The sequence below is a fragment of the Gigantopelta aegis genome, chromosome 6 (genome assembly GCF_016097555.1).
Source record: "Gigantopelta aegis isolate Gae_Host chromosome 6, Gae_host_genome, whole genome shotgun sequence".
Taxonomy (NCBI): domain Eukaryota; kingdom Metazoa; phylum Mollusca; class Gastropoda; order Neomphalida; family Peltospiridae; genus Gigantopelta; species Gigantopelta aegis.
In genome coordinates this window covers 25,473,725-25,496,080 of record NC_054704.1, presented here as the reverse complement: position 1 = coordinate 25,496,080, position 22,356 = coordinate 25,473,725, and the positions used below count along the sequence as shown (strand labels likewise).

Genomic DNA, 22,356 nt, shown 5'->3' with positions numbered 1-22,356 from the left:
GTTTTTGTCTCAATTTGAGGATTTGCTCCCCCCTCCTCCATCTCATATGCGTATGTAGATGATAACATTACACAATTATTGCTAGTCTACCTACCACTATGTATAAATTATTGCAAACATCCACAGCCCACCAAAATGTTCATGACAAGCTATTGACATTCAAACCTCTATCATGGGCGGATTCAGGACATATTTCGGGGGGGGGGGGGGGGGGGGGCAAGAAAAAAGGGGCACATTAGCTGGTTAAAAGGGCATCTTAATAAAAGTTTTAATATTTGCAGTTAATATGAATGCGTTTGTATATATATCACAGTATACATACGGAAGTGTACACTAAATGGCTAGTTTTCTGTAGCGCTGGCTGCATTAATAAAGATTATTATATGAGCTTTGAGGCCCGTCGGAGCATTTTTTTAAAGTGGGGTGGGGTAATTATCAGGGTTGTTGTTTAGCATGGCAGAAGATGTGATGGGGGGGTCCGGGGGCATGCTCCCCCGTGGAAATGTTAAAAACTGGTTGACTTTAAATGCCTTTTCTCAGCATCTGAATAGCAAACATAGCCATTTTTAAACAATAATTTAAAAACTATTTTAAGCATTATTTTGCATAGTATTATAACCTAAGAATGTGTTTTTCCCCCTTGGTATCTTGATAGCAAAATTTTCAGACAGTGATCACTTCTTCTTTTGGAGTTTTATAACCCAAACATTATTATTTAGAAGAGTTCAACCCATTACTCTTAGATCTCAATCACTAAATCGTGAATTTTAATGTTGACCCGGGGGACGAGAGAACGGGGAGGGTACCCGCGAAAATAGCCATATGATCAACTTTGCTTCGTATATAAGTATGACTATCATATATTTCATTGTAATTTGACTTTCATAACTTTTTTAAAGGGCTCTATTCCAGGGGCGGATCTGTCTAGGTAGGGCAGGTATAGCGTAAAAAAAAAAAATACTTGTAAGCACTTGTAAATTAAAACTTTAAAAGGCACTATTCTAGGGGGGAAAAAATGATACAAAGGAGCATTTGTAAATTATAACTTTAACTGAAACTATCCTAGGTCTAGGTAGAGCAGTTATACATAAAAAACGATAAAAAGGGCATTTGTAAATTATAGCTGTAAAGGGCACTATTCTAGAGACAGCTTTCTAGGTAGGGCAGATATATATATATAAATGACAGAGCCTATTGTTCATCAGTAATTTTGAAAATCTATACAATTTCAAAGCAAAAACTATTAGGCTATCATTATGCAACTTTGATCACCCAACTTTAATGTGCTCATGACTCGCGTTAGACAATGTGGTGAAAACCATTGAGACTCAGTAACATAGACACACATCTGCAAGCTTGGACATACACACACAACTTAACTTCTTGCAACTAAAAATACTTACGTGCAAAATAATTTTTATACAAACTAAAATGGCACTTGAACATTTTGAGAACACTTGAAAAATTGTGGGGGGATGCATCCCCCTGGTCCCCCCTCTGGATCCGCCTCTGCCTCTATGGGCATATAAGAGAATGTGTAATCTGAACTTTATTGACAACTGAAAATGACAATTAAATACCCATCAGCTCTTTAATGTCTCATGCTCCATGCATGCATGTACATTTTAAACATGCAATGCATAATTAAGTGCTCTGAACAAAACAACATGCCCTAACATTTTAGTTGCAGAATAAATTGTAGTTTCAGTACAAACACAACAACAATTTTAATAATTAAGATGTTATCAAAACTAGAACAGTGCAACACTTGTGAAAGTTATCAATAAAAATTATTTCTTGTGTAACCTACATTATAGCCAATGAGTATTGGTAATTGTATGCAACAGTAAAAAAAACCCAATGTTTTGTTACTGGTCATTCTAAATAGTTAACTAATAAAATTAATATATTCAAGATTATAGCTATAAAACCATGTTCTGTACTGAGATAGAGAGAATAACTGGTTACCGACTACTGCAGGCGAGATATCTAGCCCAAGGTTATGCAAGCCGACACACTGTATACCGCATACAGTACATCCATTCATTCATATTTCCCCGCCATTTTGCATCGAGACTAATCATGATAATGGCTGCTTTATTATTTTATTTTTTGTGTGAAAAATACCTGGGATTTTTTTGGTTGGAATAGTGGTACTGTGCAAGTATTTTCGCTTGACAACAATAGCAGAACATTGCGATCATTTTCAGGAATTGATAGTTGATTGTAACAGCTAATTTGATAACAAATTTGATCATTTTACTAACAACAAAAATTAAGAAATATTGGGGTATGAATCGTAGTTCCATTTTTAAAAAGAAAATTCTAGTCAGTAAAACAAAGTTATTATATTGGTAATAATGGCCATAAATACAGGACATCTGGCCACAAATGTGCATAAGTAAACATGACTTTTTTGGGCACCTAATGTTAATTAACTGATCTAAAATGTCATAAAACTTTTAAAAACCCACAAAAAATAATACTTATCGATTCACATATGAACAATATTTTATGTATTTATAAAATATTTAAGTGAAAATATGTTAGTAAAAATTATAAATTTGTCCAAAATTAATCCACAGGGGCGGATTATGCTTTAGGTAAGGGTGGGGGGGGGGTTTCCGAAACAATATGTAAATGTTTATAATTTGAAATTATAAATTTTACGTGGACATCAATTTAGATCTACGTGCTGGGGTTATTGTTTTTTAAGCCGGGAGGGGGGGAGGAGGGTTCCATGCAACTGGGAACCTCCCCCATAATCCGCCCATGATCCAGTAGTCAGAAGATTAAAATATCAGCTTTATGCTACAAAAGTAAGAATGGCTATATATGTGAGGCTCTCACCATGTGAGGTTTTCACCATCTGCCCCGGGCAGGATAAAGCTGATATCTTACAGCAGTAATCGGTTATTTTATTTATCCTGTGATTCAACAAGAATAGTTGGTAAATCATGTTTATTCCATCAACCTAGCAAGGCTTTTGTAGTATGACATCATACATGATATTATTCTTTGTAAGATGCTAACTACATTTTGTCACATCCAAAAAGCATTTTTAAACACTAATTCATTAATAAATATTTAAGTTTTGAATATTTATCATAACACAAGACATTATAACTAAACTTAGTGTTAACTTTCACAGGTTGAAACTGACATGCACAATTACACCAAGTTAGCTTACCTTTCCCAAACCAGATCTGTATATATATATAGATATATATAAATAAAACACAATATTTAATGTCAACAGGAATAGAACATTCATAAATGAAACTAGAACACATACTGTAAACATTGATTCAAGTACCAGCCAAGGTTTTATTTTTTAATTTACATTCAATGGCCAGGGTCCAAGACCTTGAAGCGATCTTTGTGCTAAGATCACCTTAAGTTCATACACTTAAGGTGATCTTAGCACAAAGATCGATACAAGGAACGGGGCCCAGATCAGTGACATATATGGAAAGAAAGAAATATGTTATTTAACGACGCACTCAACACATTTTATTTACGGTTATATGGCGTCAGACATATGGTTAAGGACCACACAGATTTTGTGAGGAAACCCGCTGTCGCCACTACATGGGCTACTCTTCCGATTAGCAGCAAGGGATCTTTTATTTGTACTTCCCACAGGCAGGATAGCACAAACCATGGCCTTTCTTGAACCAGTTATGGGTCACTGGTCAGTGCAAGTGGTTTACACCTATCCATTGAGCCTTGCGGAGCACTCACTCAGGGTTTGGAGTCGGTATCTGGATTAAAAATCCCATGCCTCGACTGGGATCCGAACCCAGTACCTACCAGCTTCTAGACCGATGGCCTACCACGACGCCACTGAGGCCGGTCTGACATATATGGATGCAAGACACAAAAAGTCCAGTCTAGCATTGCCAGAATTCATAGAATATGATTTGTTACATACATGTAGGTAATTATGAATATAAAATCATACTCAAACTTATGTGAGAAAAACAAAAAGGCTTTGCTGATTCACACAGTTTGTGGATTTGTTTTTTTTCCCCATATACACAATGAACGTAAAATATATAACAGACAATCCTTAAACAATCAGAAGAGTGAGAATGAAGAGTCCTCTTGTTAAATGCTGTATCGTTCACTTCATTTGTGAAATGATTATTTGTTTGAAAAGGAATCCAGTGTTTAGAATTCTTTTTCCTTAATTGTTAAAACAGAGAAAGGAAATGCTTTAATTTACATTTTGCAAAAGAAACATGATCTTCTATGTATTTTTAAATAAACATTTACTGATGGAAAGAAACGTAGGAATCAAACCAACACAAACAGCAAATAGAGGTGTTGTTAAACAAAACAAACAAATCTTTTGTAACCAAACCCTCATCCAGATTACTGACATTTAATTGCACATTACATTCTTTCATTATTTTATATAGGTATTACAGACTACACAACTAATAGTGAATTAAATTTGTGTAAAAAAACCATGTACCAAGTGTTCCCATGTATATCTTTCTTTCAGTATATTTAAACCTATTATTGATAGTCAAATGATTGCCATAATGTTTACAGGCCATGATTGTGAGATAGCATTGATAGCATTCTGAGAGTACTGCTTAAGGAATACAGGTCCCTTACCAGGCGCAACAAATGTTCGTATCTCCAAAGTTCAAGGGCCATAACTCTGTCAAAAATGGGTAAAACGAAAGTCCAACTTTATCTGTAACTGAACATGATAACGTTACACACAAAAACATTTCTTGATTTCTTTTCTTATTTCCTAAGTTTAAGGGCCATAACTCTGTCAAAAATGGGTAAATCATTAAGAAAGTCACACTTGATCTGTAACAGTCTATGATAAAATGATAAAGCTACATACAAAATTCCAGCTCAATATCTTAAGGCATTGTGAAAAAAAACATCTGGAAAACTACACGTATATATGAGGGACAGACGGACGGACAGACAGACAAATGGATGGACAGTTAGACAGACAGACAGAAGGACAGAGATGAAACATATACTAGTAGTCCCTTCCGATTGGACTGGTAGGGGCCTAATAAAACATAACCATTCAACAGACCAATTGAAGACAAACCTTGTCCTGCATGTTCTATGGTTTGACCTGTACTTGTGAAACCTCCAGCAACAAAGTTTGATGACTGCGAAACATTCTGTACCCGGTCTCCATAATGAGCTGAAAAGAACCAAAATCTGACTAATTAAAAATCTAAACCGTTCCTCTACATGTGATGTTTCTTTTCATGAGATGCGTGTATGGCCCTGTGGTTTGGGAGACAGTGGAAGGAAGGAAGGAAGGAAGGAAGGAAGGAAATGTTTTATTTAACCACACACTCAACACATTTTATTTACGGTTATATGGCATCAGACATATGGTTAAGGACCACACAGATATTGAGAGAAGAAACCCACTGTCGCCACTTCATGGGCTACTCTTTTCGATCAGCAGCAAGGGATCTTTTATATGCACCATCCCTCAGACAGGATAGCACATACCACGGCCTTTGATATACCAGTCGTGGTGCACTGGCTGGAGTGGGAAATAGCCCAATGGGCCCACCGATGGGGATCGATCCTAGACTGATGGCGCATCAAGCGAACGCTTTACCACTGGGCTAAGTCCCGCCCTGGGAGACAGTGGGACATATTGCTAGAGCACCATTAGACGGTAAAGATTTGTGTCCTGCTCCTACATCAAACTCATCCCCCTCATATTGCTAGAGCACCATTAGATGGTAAAGATTTGTGTCCTGGTCCTACATCAAACTCATCCCCCTCATATTGCTAGAGCACCATTAGATGGTAAAGATTTGCATCCTGCTCCTAAATCAAACTCATCCCCCTCATATTGCTAGAGCACCATTAGACGGTAAAGATTTGCATCCTGCTCCTACATCAAACTCATCCCCCTCATATTGCTAGAGCACCATTAGACGGTAAAGATTTGTGTCCTGCTCCTACATCAAACTCATCCCCCTCATATTGCTAGAGCACCATTAGACGGTAAAGATTTGTGTCCTGGTCCTACATCAAACTCATCCCCCTCAGTGAACCTATTCTTTGATTGTTTCCCCCCCCTACCCAACCAGTGCCCCACAACAGGAATATCAAAGGCTATGGTATGTGCTGTCCTGTCTGTAGGATGAAAAATTTCTTTTTTCTTTTTAAGACTTAAGTGTCATAGTTACTGTATGTTTGACATCCAGTAACTGATGATTAAATAATCAATGTTCTCTAGTGGTATCATAAAAAAAAAGCCCAAAAAACTTTAAAATCCAACCCATCCTATCCCATCCCATTCCTTCTACACAAAGGTTTAAATTAAACTCATCTTCATTTTCGTACTGTATTGTATTTCTTCCACACAACTCTTTACACTGTTTTTACGTAATTATTTAATCTTTTAGTTTGAATGTAAATAATCATATTCATATACATAAAACTTTGACACCCAATAGCCGATGTGTATTTTTCATTCATTCATTCCCATTTCAAACCGAATATCATCCCATCCCAGCCCATTCCAACCCATCTCATCCCATCCCAGCCCATCCCAATCTACTCACTCACCCTGGCTATAAAGTTTCTTACCTGCCAGGATCCTTTAAGTATTTTAGTTTTTAGAGTTTTTAAAATATGTTATTCTTGTATTAATAGCCTTAAAAATTATTTTAATTATTTCTGAAAAACAGTGTTTTTTCTCATGTGTCCTAAACCTTTATATATGTAAAAGTCTATACAGCATTATTAGTCCTTTTAAGACTTAAAGTAAAAATCCTTACTTATTTTTTGTCCTCCTGCAAACTCGGTCTTATTTTCAATGATATTGGTAACATCACCTGGGGTACCTGTAAATAATTATTATAATGAGCAGGACTAAACTGACATACCAGCTTTGATGGTGCAGTAATGATATCACCCATTTCATTTTATTCAGCTATTTTAATTCAGTCATATGCTAATATCCAATTAAAGGTCCCATACCAAAGTTGAAAGTACAATATTTTGTTACTTTCACATTTATCTGTAATAAATAACTACAAATTAATTGATCCCATGCATAATTGTTCCATAATTAAGTAAAAAATAATCATTTTTAAATCTTGTACTGGATGACAAGAGGGGTTCCCCCAATAATTTGTAGCTAAATATAGCATGGTCACCATCTTTGTTTCTTGTCAGTTGTCTGCAAACAATTATGGTAAAAACTTATTGTTTTGAATGTGTACACATAAAACAGTGACGTCACTAGTTAATGCATGTGACACACTCTTAAGATTCCACCCACCCACCTAAAATAAATAAAAATTCTACTAGTAAATGGAATTATTTGGTTGTAATTTTTTATAGGCATATGGCTGAAGGTATAAACCCAGCGGAAACAAATAACAGAGTATAACAGAAGCTTTTGTATCAGTGCAAACCCTGAAAACCATGGATGTCCAGTTTAGAAGGGTTTCACTTTATTAGCAAACAAAATGAACTCTGAGCTACTACAACCACTAGGACTGTCAGAAACTCATATAATACACTGTCAGAAACACATATAATACACTGTCAGAAACACATATAATACACTGTCAGAAACACATTTAATACACTGTCAGAAACACATTTAATACACTGTCAGAAACACCTATAATATACTGTCAGAAACACATTTATATACAGTCAGAAACACATTTAATATACAGTCAGAAACACATTTAATACACAGTCAGAAACACATATAATATACTGTCAGAAACACATTTAATACACTGTCAGAAACACATTTAATATACAGTCACTGACATTTTATGCAGAAAAATATATTTAACATGTAATTACTGTCGTCGTCAGGTCTCTGTTAGTCGGCATCATCTTAACAATGGCAGCAAACTGAGGACTGTCCCTTTAATGTACCAGACTAACTATAGGTAAGCCTACATGGTGGTGAATTTACACAGAATAAATCATACATCAATTTATGTTGGCAAAAATATCTCAACTAAAGTCTGAACCAAAATGTTAACAACTACGAAAAATTGCTCCTACCTTTATGTTTCGTTAGATTTTACCCACATTTTGTCCAGACAGAAATCTTGAAAAAAAACATTATAATGAAACAGATTCTACATACTAGATGATATCCATGTCACCTATATCGACTTCGCTGAGATCATATAGGGCAAAAAGCATGTAATTTTGTGTCGGCTGCCATTTTGACTTTTTATGGAATATTCTCTAAGAGCGGTGAAAAAATGTAACTTAATCTAACAATGTCATAACATGTTATGATATAAAAGCAAATGTGATGATGTCATATTAATTTTATTATTATTATTTTTATTTTTATTTAATGATACCACTAGAGATCATTGATTTTATATTAATTATGTCACATACTTTGGAGGCTTTCACCCCTCTTGAAGAGTATTCCATAAAAAACAAAATGGCAGACGGCAGAAAACTGCATGTATTTTGCCCTATGCTATCTCAGCGAAGTCGATACTGGCGATATCGTTACAGTCTCATATGTGAAATCTGTGTCACTGTAATGTTTTTTTCACAACTTGTGACTGGACAAAATTTTGGGGAAATGCAACGGTAATTAAAAGTAAGAGAGTAATTTATTGTAGTTGTTAACAATTTGGTTCGGACTTTAGGTCACTTTAAAAAAAAAAAAAAAATGTATTTGCCAAATCATTACTAAAAAGTGGACCAATTCTTAATTCTTCACCTACTAAAAAAATGGAGATGACACCTGTATGTGTGCATAAAGGCAATTAATTGACAATATCCATTGGCAGCAAAAACACAAACGTTTATTAAAGCTGTAGTTATTTTGCTTTTGCATTAGTAAACAATGTTACAGGATAAGCAAGACATACCTGCTTTAATAGTAAAGGTTATATAAATGTACCTGATAATCGTTGTTTGATATTGATGGTAGAATCAACTATGTTGCCAACTGCAGCAACTATACCAGACCCACCCACTATGTTTATGGAACCTCCTCCTTCTCCTACATGCATCGGTCTGGCATCTGATGTCTGTTGTTGTTTACAAATGTCTACATCTGCAATAACACACAATAAAAGCTGAAATTCTATTGAAGTGTTAAAACCAGCTATATTTATATATTTAATAAACATGATTCACAATACATTAAGCATAACACATCTTATTCATAGTTGTCAGAAAATGAAAGCAACTGGAGGATAAAGTCTGTTTTTAAAGTTCATTTTTTGTTTAATGACACCACTAGAGAACATTGATTAATTAATCATTGGCTATTGGATTTCAAACATTTGGTCATTCTGACTCGTAGTCATCAGAGGAAAGCCGCTACATTTTTTCTAATGCAGCAAGGGATCTTTTAGATGCATTTTCCCACAGATAGGAAAGCACATACTCCAGCCTTTGACCAGTTGTGGTGCACTGGTTGAAATGAGAGAAAAAAACCAGTAAGTGCAACTGGAGTAAGGCAGCTATATTTAACGAGTGGAGTTGGTGGGCAATATATTATCTTCAGATTTCAACAGTATGTTATTCAGACTGGGCAATTAAAAGTGGAAATGTTTGGCACAAATTCCATTTGTCCTTAATCACCGGCCTCGGTGGTGTCATAGTTAAGCCATGGGACATAAGGCTTGTAGGTACTGGGTTCACAGCCCAGTACCGGCTCCAACCCAGAATGATTTTTAACGACTCAATAGGTAGGTGTAAGACCACTACACCCTCTTCTCTAACTACTAACAACTAACCCATTGTCCTGGACAGAAAGCCCAGATAGTTCGGGTGTACCCAGGACAACATGCTTGAACCTCAATTGGATACAAGCATGAAAATAATTTGAAATGAAAATGTCTATACTCAATGTGCATATATGTAAACATACACTACAATGCACAATCTTAACAGTAACTTTCTATGCAAATAGGTTGTGCCAATTCCATTTACGTGTCTCCATATGCTTCTGAGTATCCAATCACTCTCGATGCATTGTGGTTTATATATACATATATAAACATATGCATTATGGACAAATAAAATGTTCACATTACTCATACAAGTATTATATGAATTATTATAACAGGTGATTTTGGCCTGTGAGTGAAGGTTAACCAAATGAAATGACCATTATTCAGTTACATACATTTTTATTTATGTGTATGTAGATTATGCGACACTAGGTGATTTTGTTTGAGCAGTGATGTCTCTTTTGGTAAAAATTGATCTACAAATAACAAAACAAAATCATCACTGCTAATATTTTATATTATTAAACATAAGACCACTGTAAACTGTTTTTTCTTCTGGCTCCTGTGGTACAGCCTTGTTATCGTCAGATCCTTCACCAAGACACCAATCCTCTCTTTCACTGGTTTCTCCCACAACCATTTCTTGGGACTGAGTAACATGTTGATGATCCTCACCTACAAATAAATACCCAGTGTTCAGGCTGGAGAAAACTTAGTTTAAGCCAATTTTTAAATACTGGATACATGTATGTAGACTATTTTCTTGAACATGATTTCAAAATGGTTAATTAAAAATATATATATAAAAGAAATAGTAAATATAGTCATTTTACATAAAAATTAGCAATTGGCTAATTTGGCAAAGGGCAGGGTGAGTCCTGAATTATACCATGTTAAAACAAGAGTACCGGTGAGGTACATGATATGATACGCCTGTCAGGAGTTTGTTGGAAAACCATTGAAATCAATGAATTTGTTATGGGTATGATTCAATGCTAATTATGTGAGTATAGAATTTGATTTATTTGTATCACAGTGACCTAGTAATTGTATGTGACACACCACCATCCCAAGTTGTTCCAACATGTGAGGTTTGATGGTCTTGTATGCATCTGTATGCTAGATATGATCCGGACAAGGATTTACTGTTGTGTGCAGTAGATCATGAAAATTAGGTCACAGTGACCTAGTAATAGTATGTGACACACCATTTTCCCAAGTTGCTCCTACATGTGAGGTTTGATGGTCCTGTAAGCATCTGCAAGATATGATCCGGACAAGGATTTACTGAATGAGTGAAGATATGGTTTTCACATATCACAAGTTGACATCGTATTCGAAAAAACATCTTTCCTAATTTTTGACAATAACTTTTGCTTTTTGTTAATATCTTTCGCTTATCCTATCGATAACATGTAACACCATGTTACATTGGAAATTTTCATTGGAAATTTTCAAAAACAAATTTCTTGACCATGGACTATTGAATAAAAAATACCTTTATTTAATTATTAAATTAATATTTATTTAATATACCTGACAAAGCAATCCTCCAAAATAATCCACAAAAACAAAACAAATCAAACACCAAGTTGTTCTTTAACTTACACTCACGAACAAGCGACACTAACCTCAATAATTAAAACATAATCATTTACAAGGGAGATAATTAAATCATGAATTTGTTCACAAAAATATAAATACGATTTCTATATTTTCACTATAACTGAAATACAGTGAAAATGTGACTTTTCACCAAATACCACATTTATGGTTTCTTATACTAGATAAGGCAGTATGTAGCCCAGTGGTAAAGTAAAGCATGTTGTCAGATTGATTTTCTCTTGGAAGACCTAGACTAATGGATTTTCCTGTCCCAGCCAAAACCTCATGTCTTGTATTTTACCAAAATATGTGGTATGTGCTTTCCTGTCTAAGACCTTGTCACATAAGGGGAGCTATATCACTCCCACTCCTCTGAGACTAGTTCAAGAAGAGTAATTTTTAGCTCCTCTTAGCATGTGAATTTATATAATATCGGTATGGTAATATGTTAAATGGCTCCCCATAATCTTAGGAGAGCAATTAATCAGCAGGTGAATTTATATGATATCGGTATGGTAATATGTTAAATGGCTCCCCATAATCTTAGGAGAGCAATTAATCAGCAGGTGAATTTATATGATATCGGTATGGTAACATGTTAAATGGCTCCCCATAATCTTAGGAGAGCAATTAATCAGCAGGTGAATTTATATGATATCGGTATGGTAATATGTTAAATGGCTCCCCATAATCTTAGGAGAGCAATTAATCAGCATGTGAATTTATATGATATCGGTATGGTAATATGTTAAATGGCTCCCCATAATCTTAGGAGAGCAATTAATCAGCAGGTGAATTTATATGATATCGGTATGGTAATATGTTAAATGGCTCCCCATAATCTTAGGAGAGCAATTAATCAGCAGGTGAATTTATATGATATCGGTATGGTAATATGTTAAATGGCTCCCCATAATCTTAGGAGAGCAATTAATCAGCATGTGAATTTATATGATATCGGTATGGTAATATGTTAAATGGCTCCCCATAATCTTAGGAGAGCAATTAATCAGCAGGTGAATTTATATGATATCGGTATGGCAATATGTTAAATGGCTCCCCATAATCTTAGGAGAGCAATTAATCAGCAGGTGAATTTATATGATATCGGTATGGTAATATGTTAAATGGCTCCCCATAATCTTAGGAGAGCAATTAATCAGCAGGTGAATTTATATGATATCGGTATGGTAATATGTTAAATGGCTCCCCATAATCTTAGGAGAGCAATTAATCAGCAGGTGAATTTATATGATATCGGTATGGTAATATGTTAAATGGCTCCCCATAATCTTAGGAGAGCAATTAATCAGCAGGTGAATTTATATGATATCGGTATGGTAATATGTTAAATGGCTCCCCATAATCTTAGGAGAGCAATTAATCAGCAGGTGAATTTATATGATATCGGTATGGTAATATGTTAAATGGCTCTCCATAATCTTAGGAGAGCAATTAATCAGCATGTGAATTTATATGATATCGGTATGGTAATATGTTAAATGGCTCCCCATAATCTTAGGAGAGCAATTAATCAGCAGGTGAATTTATGTGATATCGGTATGGTAATATGTTAAATGGCTCCCCATAATCTTAGGAGAGCAATTAATCAGCAGGTGAATTTATATGATATCGGTATGGTAATATGTTAAATGGCTCCCCATAATCTTAGGAGAGCAATTAATCAGCAGGTGAATTTATATGATATCGGTATGGTAATATGTTAAATGGCTCCCCATAATCTTAGGAGAGCAATTAATCAGCAGGTGAATTTATATGATATCGGTATGGTAATATGTTAAATGGCTCCCCATAATTTTAGTTAGGAGAGCAATTAATCACTCCCCACAATTTGTTTTATGTCAAGGTCTTCTGTCTATAGGAATACACATATAAAAGGTCTTTGCAACCCAGTACCGGCTCCCACCCAGAGCGAGTTTTAATGACCACTACATCCTCTTCTCTCTCTCGCTAACCACTAACAACTAACCCTCTGTCCTGGACAGACATTACAGACAGCTGAGGTGTGCCCAGGACAGCGTGCTTGAACCTCAATTGGATATAACTCGAAAATAAGTTGAAATAAATGAATGAATGTTTATATATATTTTGCTTGCTAAACAATCGTATTAGTTGCTGTAGTGTTTTCCTTAATAAACTTACTTTCTTGTACAGCTTGGTTTTCAGATGATTCCGGTTGTGAATTAGAGTCCATCTTGTTCTAGTATTCAGCTATTTTTGAAGTCAACACTGGGTTGCTAAACCCTAGAAAAACAAACTATAGTCCATCCCATTCTCCTACAAAATTAAACAAATTTAATAATTCTAGTTTGGTTTGACGTAAGAACAAAAGTAAAAGTGTTTTGAGAAAAAACAAAACCCACCACTATTTCGTGTGAAATTTAGAAAACAATCGGTTCAGAAAATAAATAACTTAATTGTAGTAAATTCCATAGTATGAAAAAAAGGCATTCTCTGTGGGAAGGACTATAAGACTCCATATCATATGTGGTCATGTGGGATAGAAAAAGTACACCCCAGGTGGTGGAAATTTTGACCTGGGATGAGGCTTGCTGAGTCCCATGGTTGAAATTTTGACCTGGGATGAGGCTTGCTGAGTCCCATGGTTGAAATTTTTACCACCGAAGGTGTACTTTTTCTATCCCACATGACTGCATATGATGGAGTCTTTTTCTCTCATTCATTCGGTAAATAAACCATTATTTTACACGAACAAACAAAAATGGCTCAACAAGTAACTTTTTTATTTGACCATTTTATTATAAATAAACTACACTATCATATTTGCCGTGTTTGTTTCATGTGTTAAATAAAATTTAACACAACAAATTAACAAGATAGCTTTTATAATGAAGGTTTTAAAAACAAAATATTAATTTAAAATTGTGTCTAATGACCTCACGTCACCATCTCACATTAATATGACATCAAAGGTGAGATGGTGGGGGCGATTTGGTTTTGAGGTGACTTGACCAGCATTCACATCATATATTAATTATTACCAATTGTTAAATGCAAGCGAAGATGAGAGAAAATAGCACGAGCATAGGAAGGTGCCAAAAGTGTGTGTGGGGGGCACACTTTTATATTTATACACTTATAAAGCAAACTATAAAGCAAAATATCTGAAAAGTGTGGGGAGGGGCACATGCTCTCCTTGCCCCCAGCTTCCTACGCCAGTGTATAGAATAAGCATTACATAGTTCTATAGGTTTTAGAAGTGGTCAGAGCATTACAAAATGTTACATGAGAGTAAGAGTATATTAAGTAACTGTTGGATAAATTCATGCTTCGCTTCGGGAAGAAATATTTTACGGTATGTGCATGTTGAAATTTGCATACTGGTATACCCAAGAATTATTAAAGGTGCTCAATCACTGATTTAGTGGGCCTTATTTCTCTAAATATGGATTATAAATGACAATTACATTAACCTCGCTATTGTATCACCCAAAACATTTTAATTGAACCATGATTGAGGGAATCCCAAGAGAACCTGTGAGTAGCTTCATTTTTAAAAATTGTAACTCTTTTATTAGGAGTCTGAAACGTACGACAAAACTGAGTATTGATGAGGCTATATATAAGACAGTTGTGTAAAGTACCTTTGAATTGTATATACAGTGTACGGCCGCCCTAGAGACTTTAAAATAATTTTAAAATATTATTTCTTGACACCCTCCCTAAAAAACCCGAAAAAACTCACCCGGAAAATACACTGAAATAAAATAATAGTTGGAACATAAACTCACGATTTTTGTTTATTATTATTATTTGTTTTATTTATTTATTTTTTTGGTTTATTTCTATTTTTTATTGTTTTTATTATTGGGGTGGGGTTTTTTTTTTGGGGGGGGGGGTTTACGGAGCTATCGTACACAGGACCACTGCGGGCGCATGTGCAGGAATTTTAGCATGGGGGTCTAGACTGAGGTTAGCAATGTTTATAGGGGGTGACACGCTCTGCCAGACAATTATCGGGAAAAAAAACCCAGAAAACAATATTTGCTCCAGCAGGGGATTCAGCAAGCGATTATTATTATTATTTATTTTAATTTTTTTATTTGGGGGGGATGAGGGGGGAGCGAGGGTTATTTTGTTGTTTAATTTGTTTGTTGTTAGTTTGTGTTTGTTTTTGTTGGGTTTTTTTTTTTTTATGGAGCTCCGTACACAGTACCATTGCAGACGCGTGTGCAGGGATTTTAGCATGGGGAGGGGGTCTACATGGGGGCGAGCGAAGTTTACGGTGAGGGGTCCCCTGAAAAATGTATCATAAAAAAAAAAATTGCTTGTAAAGGAGATGGGTATGTGCCTGCACAGACAAAAATAATACGTCACACCTCTTCGCTCCAAATAGCCGTTATTTTCCCCTGAATTATGGACCGTTGACATAATTCAATTATTTTTACAAAATATCAGTAATTAGTGGGTTATGGTATTTATTCAGATGGTTAAATAATGTACTTTTAGCGACAAATCAAATGTATATATTTTAAGATAATACTTTGTTAGGTCATTAATTAGGTCAACCATCCGTGACAGAGCGCCTTTAAGGTTCCAAGCCATTTATCTATACTCACAAATCAGTTCCAAATGATCTGATGTGAAGTTAGGCCTTTAGTTCCTTGTTTGAAATGCTATTTCAATTTTCTTGCACGTATAGATTTACAATTCTGCCCTTACTTAGGCCGTCTTTCCGTTTACATAAAAGGTTTCTTGCTGATGTATTGGTGCCTGTTATAAAAGTGGCAGTCCTTTTACATGTACGAATTTAGAACAATATTAGTGTCACCTAAATCAGCTCAATTATATAGACAAAGAACCTGGCCTGTTCACCATTTCTTCGTATGTGCTTCTACTTTCGGTTTCGTGATTAATATACTGCTCATTTGGGATAGTATACTCTATTTGGTGTCACTTTTCAGGGGCGTGCGCAGGAAATTTTGCAGGGGGGGGGGGGTCGAGGTGTCTGGCGAAGCCCGTGGCGGTGGGTCTAGAAGGCCCTCCCCCCCCGAACATTTTGAAAAATTTACCCCTTCTAGGGCTATTCTGAGGTGTTTTCTGCTGTTTTCTGCTTTCACAGGAATGTAAAAAATCGGGATATGAAAATTTGTTTCGCCTTGAGCGGGGGGTTCGACCCTCAACCCCCCCCCTGCACACGCGCCTGACTTTTATGTCCCTGCACAATTTCTTTTTTTTATTTATATATAGAAAACAAAATTTGTTGTCTGTAACGATACCTTATTAATAATATCACCCTGTCATAGCATTTTGTTCTCTCTGGTAATCAGCTTTGATAGAGATTTTATTCGAGATTAGTGTAAAAATGTCATTGGTGTTACCTGTCCCAAGCACAACACTATACATAACATGCACTGTTAAAATATATAACATAATCTTGACATAACAGTGAATACCTTTAATGTAATACGTACTGATGGCTGACTTACTAACTAAAGAAGGAATCTTGTAAATATTTTCCGTATTCAAAAGATAGTGGGCAATATAAGCTTGTCCCTGGAGTTTTATGTCATTGGTGTTACTGTATATACTTATGAGAAAACAAAAGAAACTAAATGCTCTCTGCATGGATGAAACATTCCACCGGTAGATATCGGCCATCGAACTTATTTGTCAAAAACATCAGACATATCGTCATATGAAAAGTTGTGAATAGTTTTCTTTAAAGGGACATTCCTGAGTTTGCTGCAATTTTTAAGATGTTATCGACTAACAGAGACTTTTTAACGATTGTAATTACATATCAAATATATTTTTATGCATAAAATATTAGTAGCTGTATTTTAAACGTGTTTCTGACCGTTCTAATATTTGTACTAAGTTAAATTTCATTTTATTTCCTAAAATATTGTTTTTCGTACGTACGAAATTATTTGAAGACAAAATCCATTTTGGGTTTTTTACAAATATTAAGACGACCAGAAACACATTGAATATACAGACACTGATATTCTAAACAAGAAAATATATTTAATATGTAAGTTTAATCGTAGAAATATTTTATAAGTCGGAAACATCTTACAATGCAGAAAACTCAGGAATGTCCCTTTAAATGTCATGAATGTGTTGTCAAAATGTAAAAGTAGGTTTATTCACTGTCATTGGTGTTACGATCGTATTTATGTAATGATTAATAATTTTAAGAAACTTTTTGTATATTATTGCATGGCCGCCGGAATTGGGGCGGTAGGGGCGGCGGCCGCCGCTCCAATAATTTGATTAGTTGAGATCGCCGTCCAAAGAATTTTACCACTTTAAAATTTGTATTTGTATTGCAAAACGGTCCTGGTCCAAATCGGTTTTGTCATTATAGATTAATATTAGATTTGTATATAGATCTACATAATTAATATCCATATCCGATACGCTTGCCATGATATGCTAAATAGTCATTTAGAGGATAACCATAAAAAGATTGGACAGCTTGGATATGAAATCTGTAGGCAGTACATTTTGCTGTGGTCACGACAAAAGAGTTAACATTTTGAGTACCGGTAATGCAAAAAAAACCCAAAAACAACCCACACAAATGGCATATTAGGCATTAACCCCCCCCCCACACACACACACACACACAATTTTTTTTTTTTACAAAAAATACAAAACAAAAAACACAAAAACGTGGGTCATGGATTGAAGCGCCTTCCAGTGGTGAGGCCTGAATGCATTTATAAAATTTCATAAAAGTTTTTAAAATGTAACTAAACGCTCCTTAATGTTTTACTGCGTTATGTTTGGTTCGCGCAATTATTAACATCCGAGTTGTTGTCGTCTGCTTGTCGTTCATTTGTGAGGTTTTTCTTCACAGTTAGTGAAGATTTCCATTAACAATAAAGTCGAGACAAGTAAGTATCTAAATAGAAAATTTTACAAACCATTAAGCTTAGGCTTAGGCTTAATCCGTCCCATCCTTCTACAATTTAAGTGGGTTTTTTTTTTTTTTTTTTTTTTAATAATTCCAGTTTGGTTTGACGTAAGAAGACAAGTAAAAGTGTTTTGGAAATAAAAAATAAATACTATTTTTGTGTCCTATTTATAAAACAATCGGCTCAGAAATAAATAGCATGTAGTAAATTTTATAGTATGAAAAAAGGCGTTCGCTGGGGTCAACTTGCCTCCCCCATTTTCTGGAGCAAGTGTTCGCTTTCGGGCAAAAACATTGGAGAAGTTCAGGCAAAATTATCTGACCTGAAAACGTGTCACCATGTATTTCCATCATTCATATAAAAATGTCAACAGTGATTCGTTTGGAACACTATATAGTTATAGCAATGTAATTTATACATAAACGTTATTCAGATAAGATCATTTTCAGATAAGATCATTTTCGCTTAATTCGGGCTCCCCCACCACTTTGCTCTCTCCCTCCCGTCCCCTCCCCTCCCCATCTCTCTCTCTCTCTCTCTCTCTCTCTCTGTGTGTGTGTGTGTATGTATGTGTCTGTGTGTCTGTGTTAGCCCGTGTCTGTGTATCTGTGTGTGTGTGTGTGTGTGTCTGTGTGTGTTGTCTCTCTGTGTGTGTGTGTGCCTGTGTCTATGTGTGTCTCTGTCTATGTCTGTCTGTGTGTCTGTCTGTGTGTGTGTGTCTGTGTCTGTCCCCTCCCTCTCTCTCTCTCTGTGTGTGTGTGTGTGTGTGTGTGTGTGTGTGTGTATGTATGTATAGAGAGAGATGTAGACAGAGAAAGAGTAAACGCGTGTATAATGGAAATATATCAGATATACCAAAATATACAAAATGTAGCTATATATAATACCAATATGTACACCAATTTGTGTTAAATGTCTATGATATAGATACGGAATGGTACCTTGATTTGCGAAGATGATGCTACCAATCTAGTCAATGTTATCTTAACACAATAACATTGTGTATTTAATTCAGACAAAAGCCATAGATATGAGTATCAGCAGCTTGGCTATCACTACACTGTTCATGGCACCATGTTTCACACTTGTGACATTTTTAGTCCTCATTAGGTGGATCCTCATACTTTTCATAATACTCTCACAATTCCAATGTTTTGGGACAATTCTGCATTTAAAAAAACCCAAACATTTTTGACAGATACACGTTATACAACACATTACATGTCGGTTTCTTCAATGTTAATACTTTCATGGAATGGGCTAATCTACAAACAGGATAGTACATACCACGGCCTTTGTTACACCAGTCGTGGAGCACTGTATGGAAACGGAAATAGCCCAATGGGCTCAACGATGGGAATCGTTTCTAGATTAATCACACCCATCATGTGGGCGCTCCACATACATGAATACATACAAATGGACATGAAAATGTCTGTGTGTAATAGTATTTAGGCCTAGCATTGCCTATGTATATTTAAACTTAGGACAATGAGTACATTTGATTTGATCTCAACCACCCAATTTGATCACGATCATGGTCGTCAATAGGACTTTTACGTGGTCAAGATTAGGTCAAATGTATACTTGCTATATAAACAAATGTTATAAAATTACAAATAAATATTTATTTAATTTTATCGTTTTATGACTGAAAGTTAATTGAATATCTTGCACATATAGCTAAAAAGGTGGGCGTCTCTATCAGTCTCAGACTTCGGTTTTTAAGTTGAATGAGCATGTCTGAACAAACTACCAATCATATTGTTTTTAAAGCAGCAGTTTTGAATAATGATCCCCAATATATTCTCACCATATAATCCCTTCAAATTGTGGTCGTAATTAGGACTTGGTCGAGATATGGTCAGTTTGCCCTAGTGACATAATTTGTTTGATTTGCTGTATAGTGTATGTACTGAAAACATTAGAATGACAGATCACGCATTTATAAGGAGTCCTCGTTTTCTGAAAATATTTGGAACATTTAACGAAGAGTTTTGCAGCGCTTGCGTAAAAGCAAAAGTAGGAGTAAGCCTACAACATTTTACTCGTTATTGGGAATACAAATAGATTTTGAACCTTAATATAAACACGAAAATAACTACATAAATGAATGAATGAATAAATCTTTAATTTAATATTTAAACAAAGTTAAAATTCTGTATCTTAATTTAGTATATTTTTAAACTGTCTGACTGGCCGTAGGCCTATCTTATCAATACAGAAACACACAATTATTCTAATAGGCCTTTAATAGTTGTAGGTTAAAGAAGAAAAAAAAAAGAAGAAAAAACCCAAAACATTTAAGGAAATATTAATTACATAATTTTGCTAACAAGTAGTGTGGCGGTAGTCTCAAGAATAATTCCCAGTCTGGAGCTCCACGCGGCAAGACGTGTTTGTTTCGGTTGTGCACACTGCACGTGCTTTCGTGTGCTCGACTTGGGGGTCCTTCATTTCGTTGTTTTTGTCAGCGAAATGAAGTTTTCTACTGGGATGTAGGCCTATGCGGCCATTGGAACTGATTGAACGCTGGAACGCTTCTCGTTTCGACAGTATGCACCACCAGGTTGGATTCTTTTTCAGCGAGATTCCTCGCCTCCACGTTTTTCTCCGTCTGACTATGTTGACTTGTTTTTTCGTGACTCGTATGACGGCCATTCTCAGGAACGCCACGGTTGTTCGCGTTTAGTCTCTACATGTCCGAGCCTGTCCTAGCAGCACTGGAAGATTGACCGCCCCACTCTAAGAAGAAATAGGAAGCGGGGTCGGCCCCTACTACTCTTTTTCTAGACTTTACATTGTTTTATAGTGATGCCATCTCGTATCCTCCGGAGTCGGGCCCGTCCGCACCACTATACCAACCCATGACGACTGGACTATACTCTAGTCTGATACTCTACTCGTTCAGACGAATCCGGCTTCTCAAGATCTGTATTTCAGCACAGCACTACACCTTCAACGTCTATCGACTGTCAATGTAGGGGTTTTCTTGACGGGATGCAACCCATCTCGTCCCTTTAAGCTGTGCACCCAAACGGCCTTAACGAGGTCACTCGCGTGGACATATCGATCGGACTTTAAACGTTTAGATCTGCGTTCAAAATTTTATGTCGAAATTACTTCTTTTTTGTAATATTATTAAATAGTCCGATCCTCTCTTCTTTCTCTTATTTCATTTTGGACTGTCCTTCTAAAATGCTCCAAATTATATAAATATTCGGCCGAGCAGTCAATTCTTTTTTATTTTTGGCTTGTAACCTTTTTCTTTTTTTTCTTTAATCTATTAACTTTTTTACTAATTGCTATTTTCAAAATTCTGCCCATTTTTTATGATCCCTCTCCAAACCTCCCCCAAAGTTCCCTTGGCATTCCACCTCATGTCACTGCCCCCCCCCCCCCCCCCCCAAATGGATTTTGTGGATCCGCCACTGGTTAGGGGATACGTTTTTAAAAAATAGATGTCCTGAAATACATTTTTTTGTTTTGTATTCTACAAGTAGGCTAAAATTCATCTCCGCCTTAAGATTTACTACCAATAATATATTTTTTTATATGCAGAATTATTGCTCCGCTGTGCCTGCATGTTCATCCAAAATATTTATTTTGAGTTGCATTATTGTTGTATTCAAAACTTGGAGGCTTCCTTCTGGTGTTAAATGAAACGATTGAAATCATATAACTATGAAACGAATGACAAATCGCATGGTAAAGCGCGGTCAATTTGGAATCGATCCCCGTCAGTGGGCCCATTGGGCTATTTTTCGCTCCAGCCAGTGCACCACGACTGGTACATCAAAGGCCGTGGTATTTGCTCTCCAGTCCATGGGATGGTGCATATAAAAGATCCCTTACTGCTAATTGGAAAGAGTAGCCCATTGCGTGGTGACCGGGTTTTCTCTCTCAATGTGTGGTTCGTAACCATATAACCGTAAATAAAATGTGTCGAGTGCAACTGAGGAGTTACTATACAAATTATACATGTACAGTCTTCTAGAGCAACTGCTCCCACCTTCAAATACCAGTAGCGAATCCAGAAAATCCATTTGGAGGGGGGCAATCACAAGTAACCAAAGGCCACAAACATT

The 22,356-nt window shown here is 35.8% G+C and overlaps 1 protein-coding gene across 1 annotated transcript in view; it reads right to left on the bottom strand.

The window, feature by feature from the left end:
* Window positions 1–16,217, bottom strand: part of LOC121375663 — a 32,704-nt gene extending 16,487 nt beyond the window's left edge. The window contains exons 1-6 of the mRNA XM_041503225.1: window positions 15,962–16,217; window positions 13,524–13,625; window positions 10,290–10,430; window positions 8,915–9,070; window positions 6,792–6,857; window positions 5,087–5,185 (exon numbers count right to left, since the gene is read on the bottom strand). Coding sequence (XP_041359159.1) covers window positions 5,087–5,185; window positions 6,792–6,857; window positions 8,915–9,070; window positions 10,290–10,430; window positions 13,524–13,575 — 514 coding nt within the window. The 5' untranslated portion in view covers window positions 13,576–13,625; window positions 15,962–16,217. The remainder of the gene's footprint in view (window positions 1–5,086; window positions 5,186–6,791; window positions 6,858–8,914; window positions 9,071–10,289; window positions 10,431–13,523; window positions 13,626–15,961) is intronic.
* Between the last annotated feature and the right edge of the window lie 6,139 nt (window positions 16,218–22,356).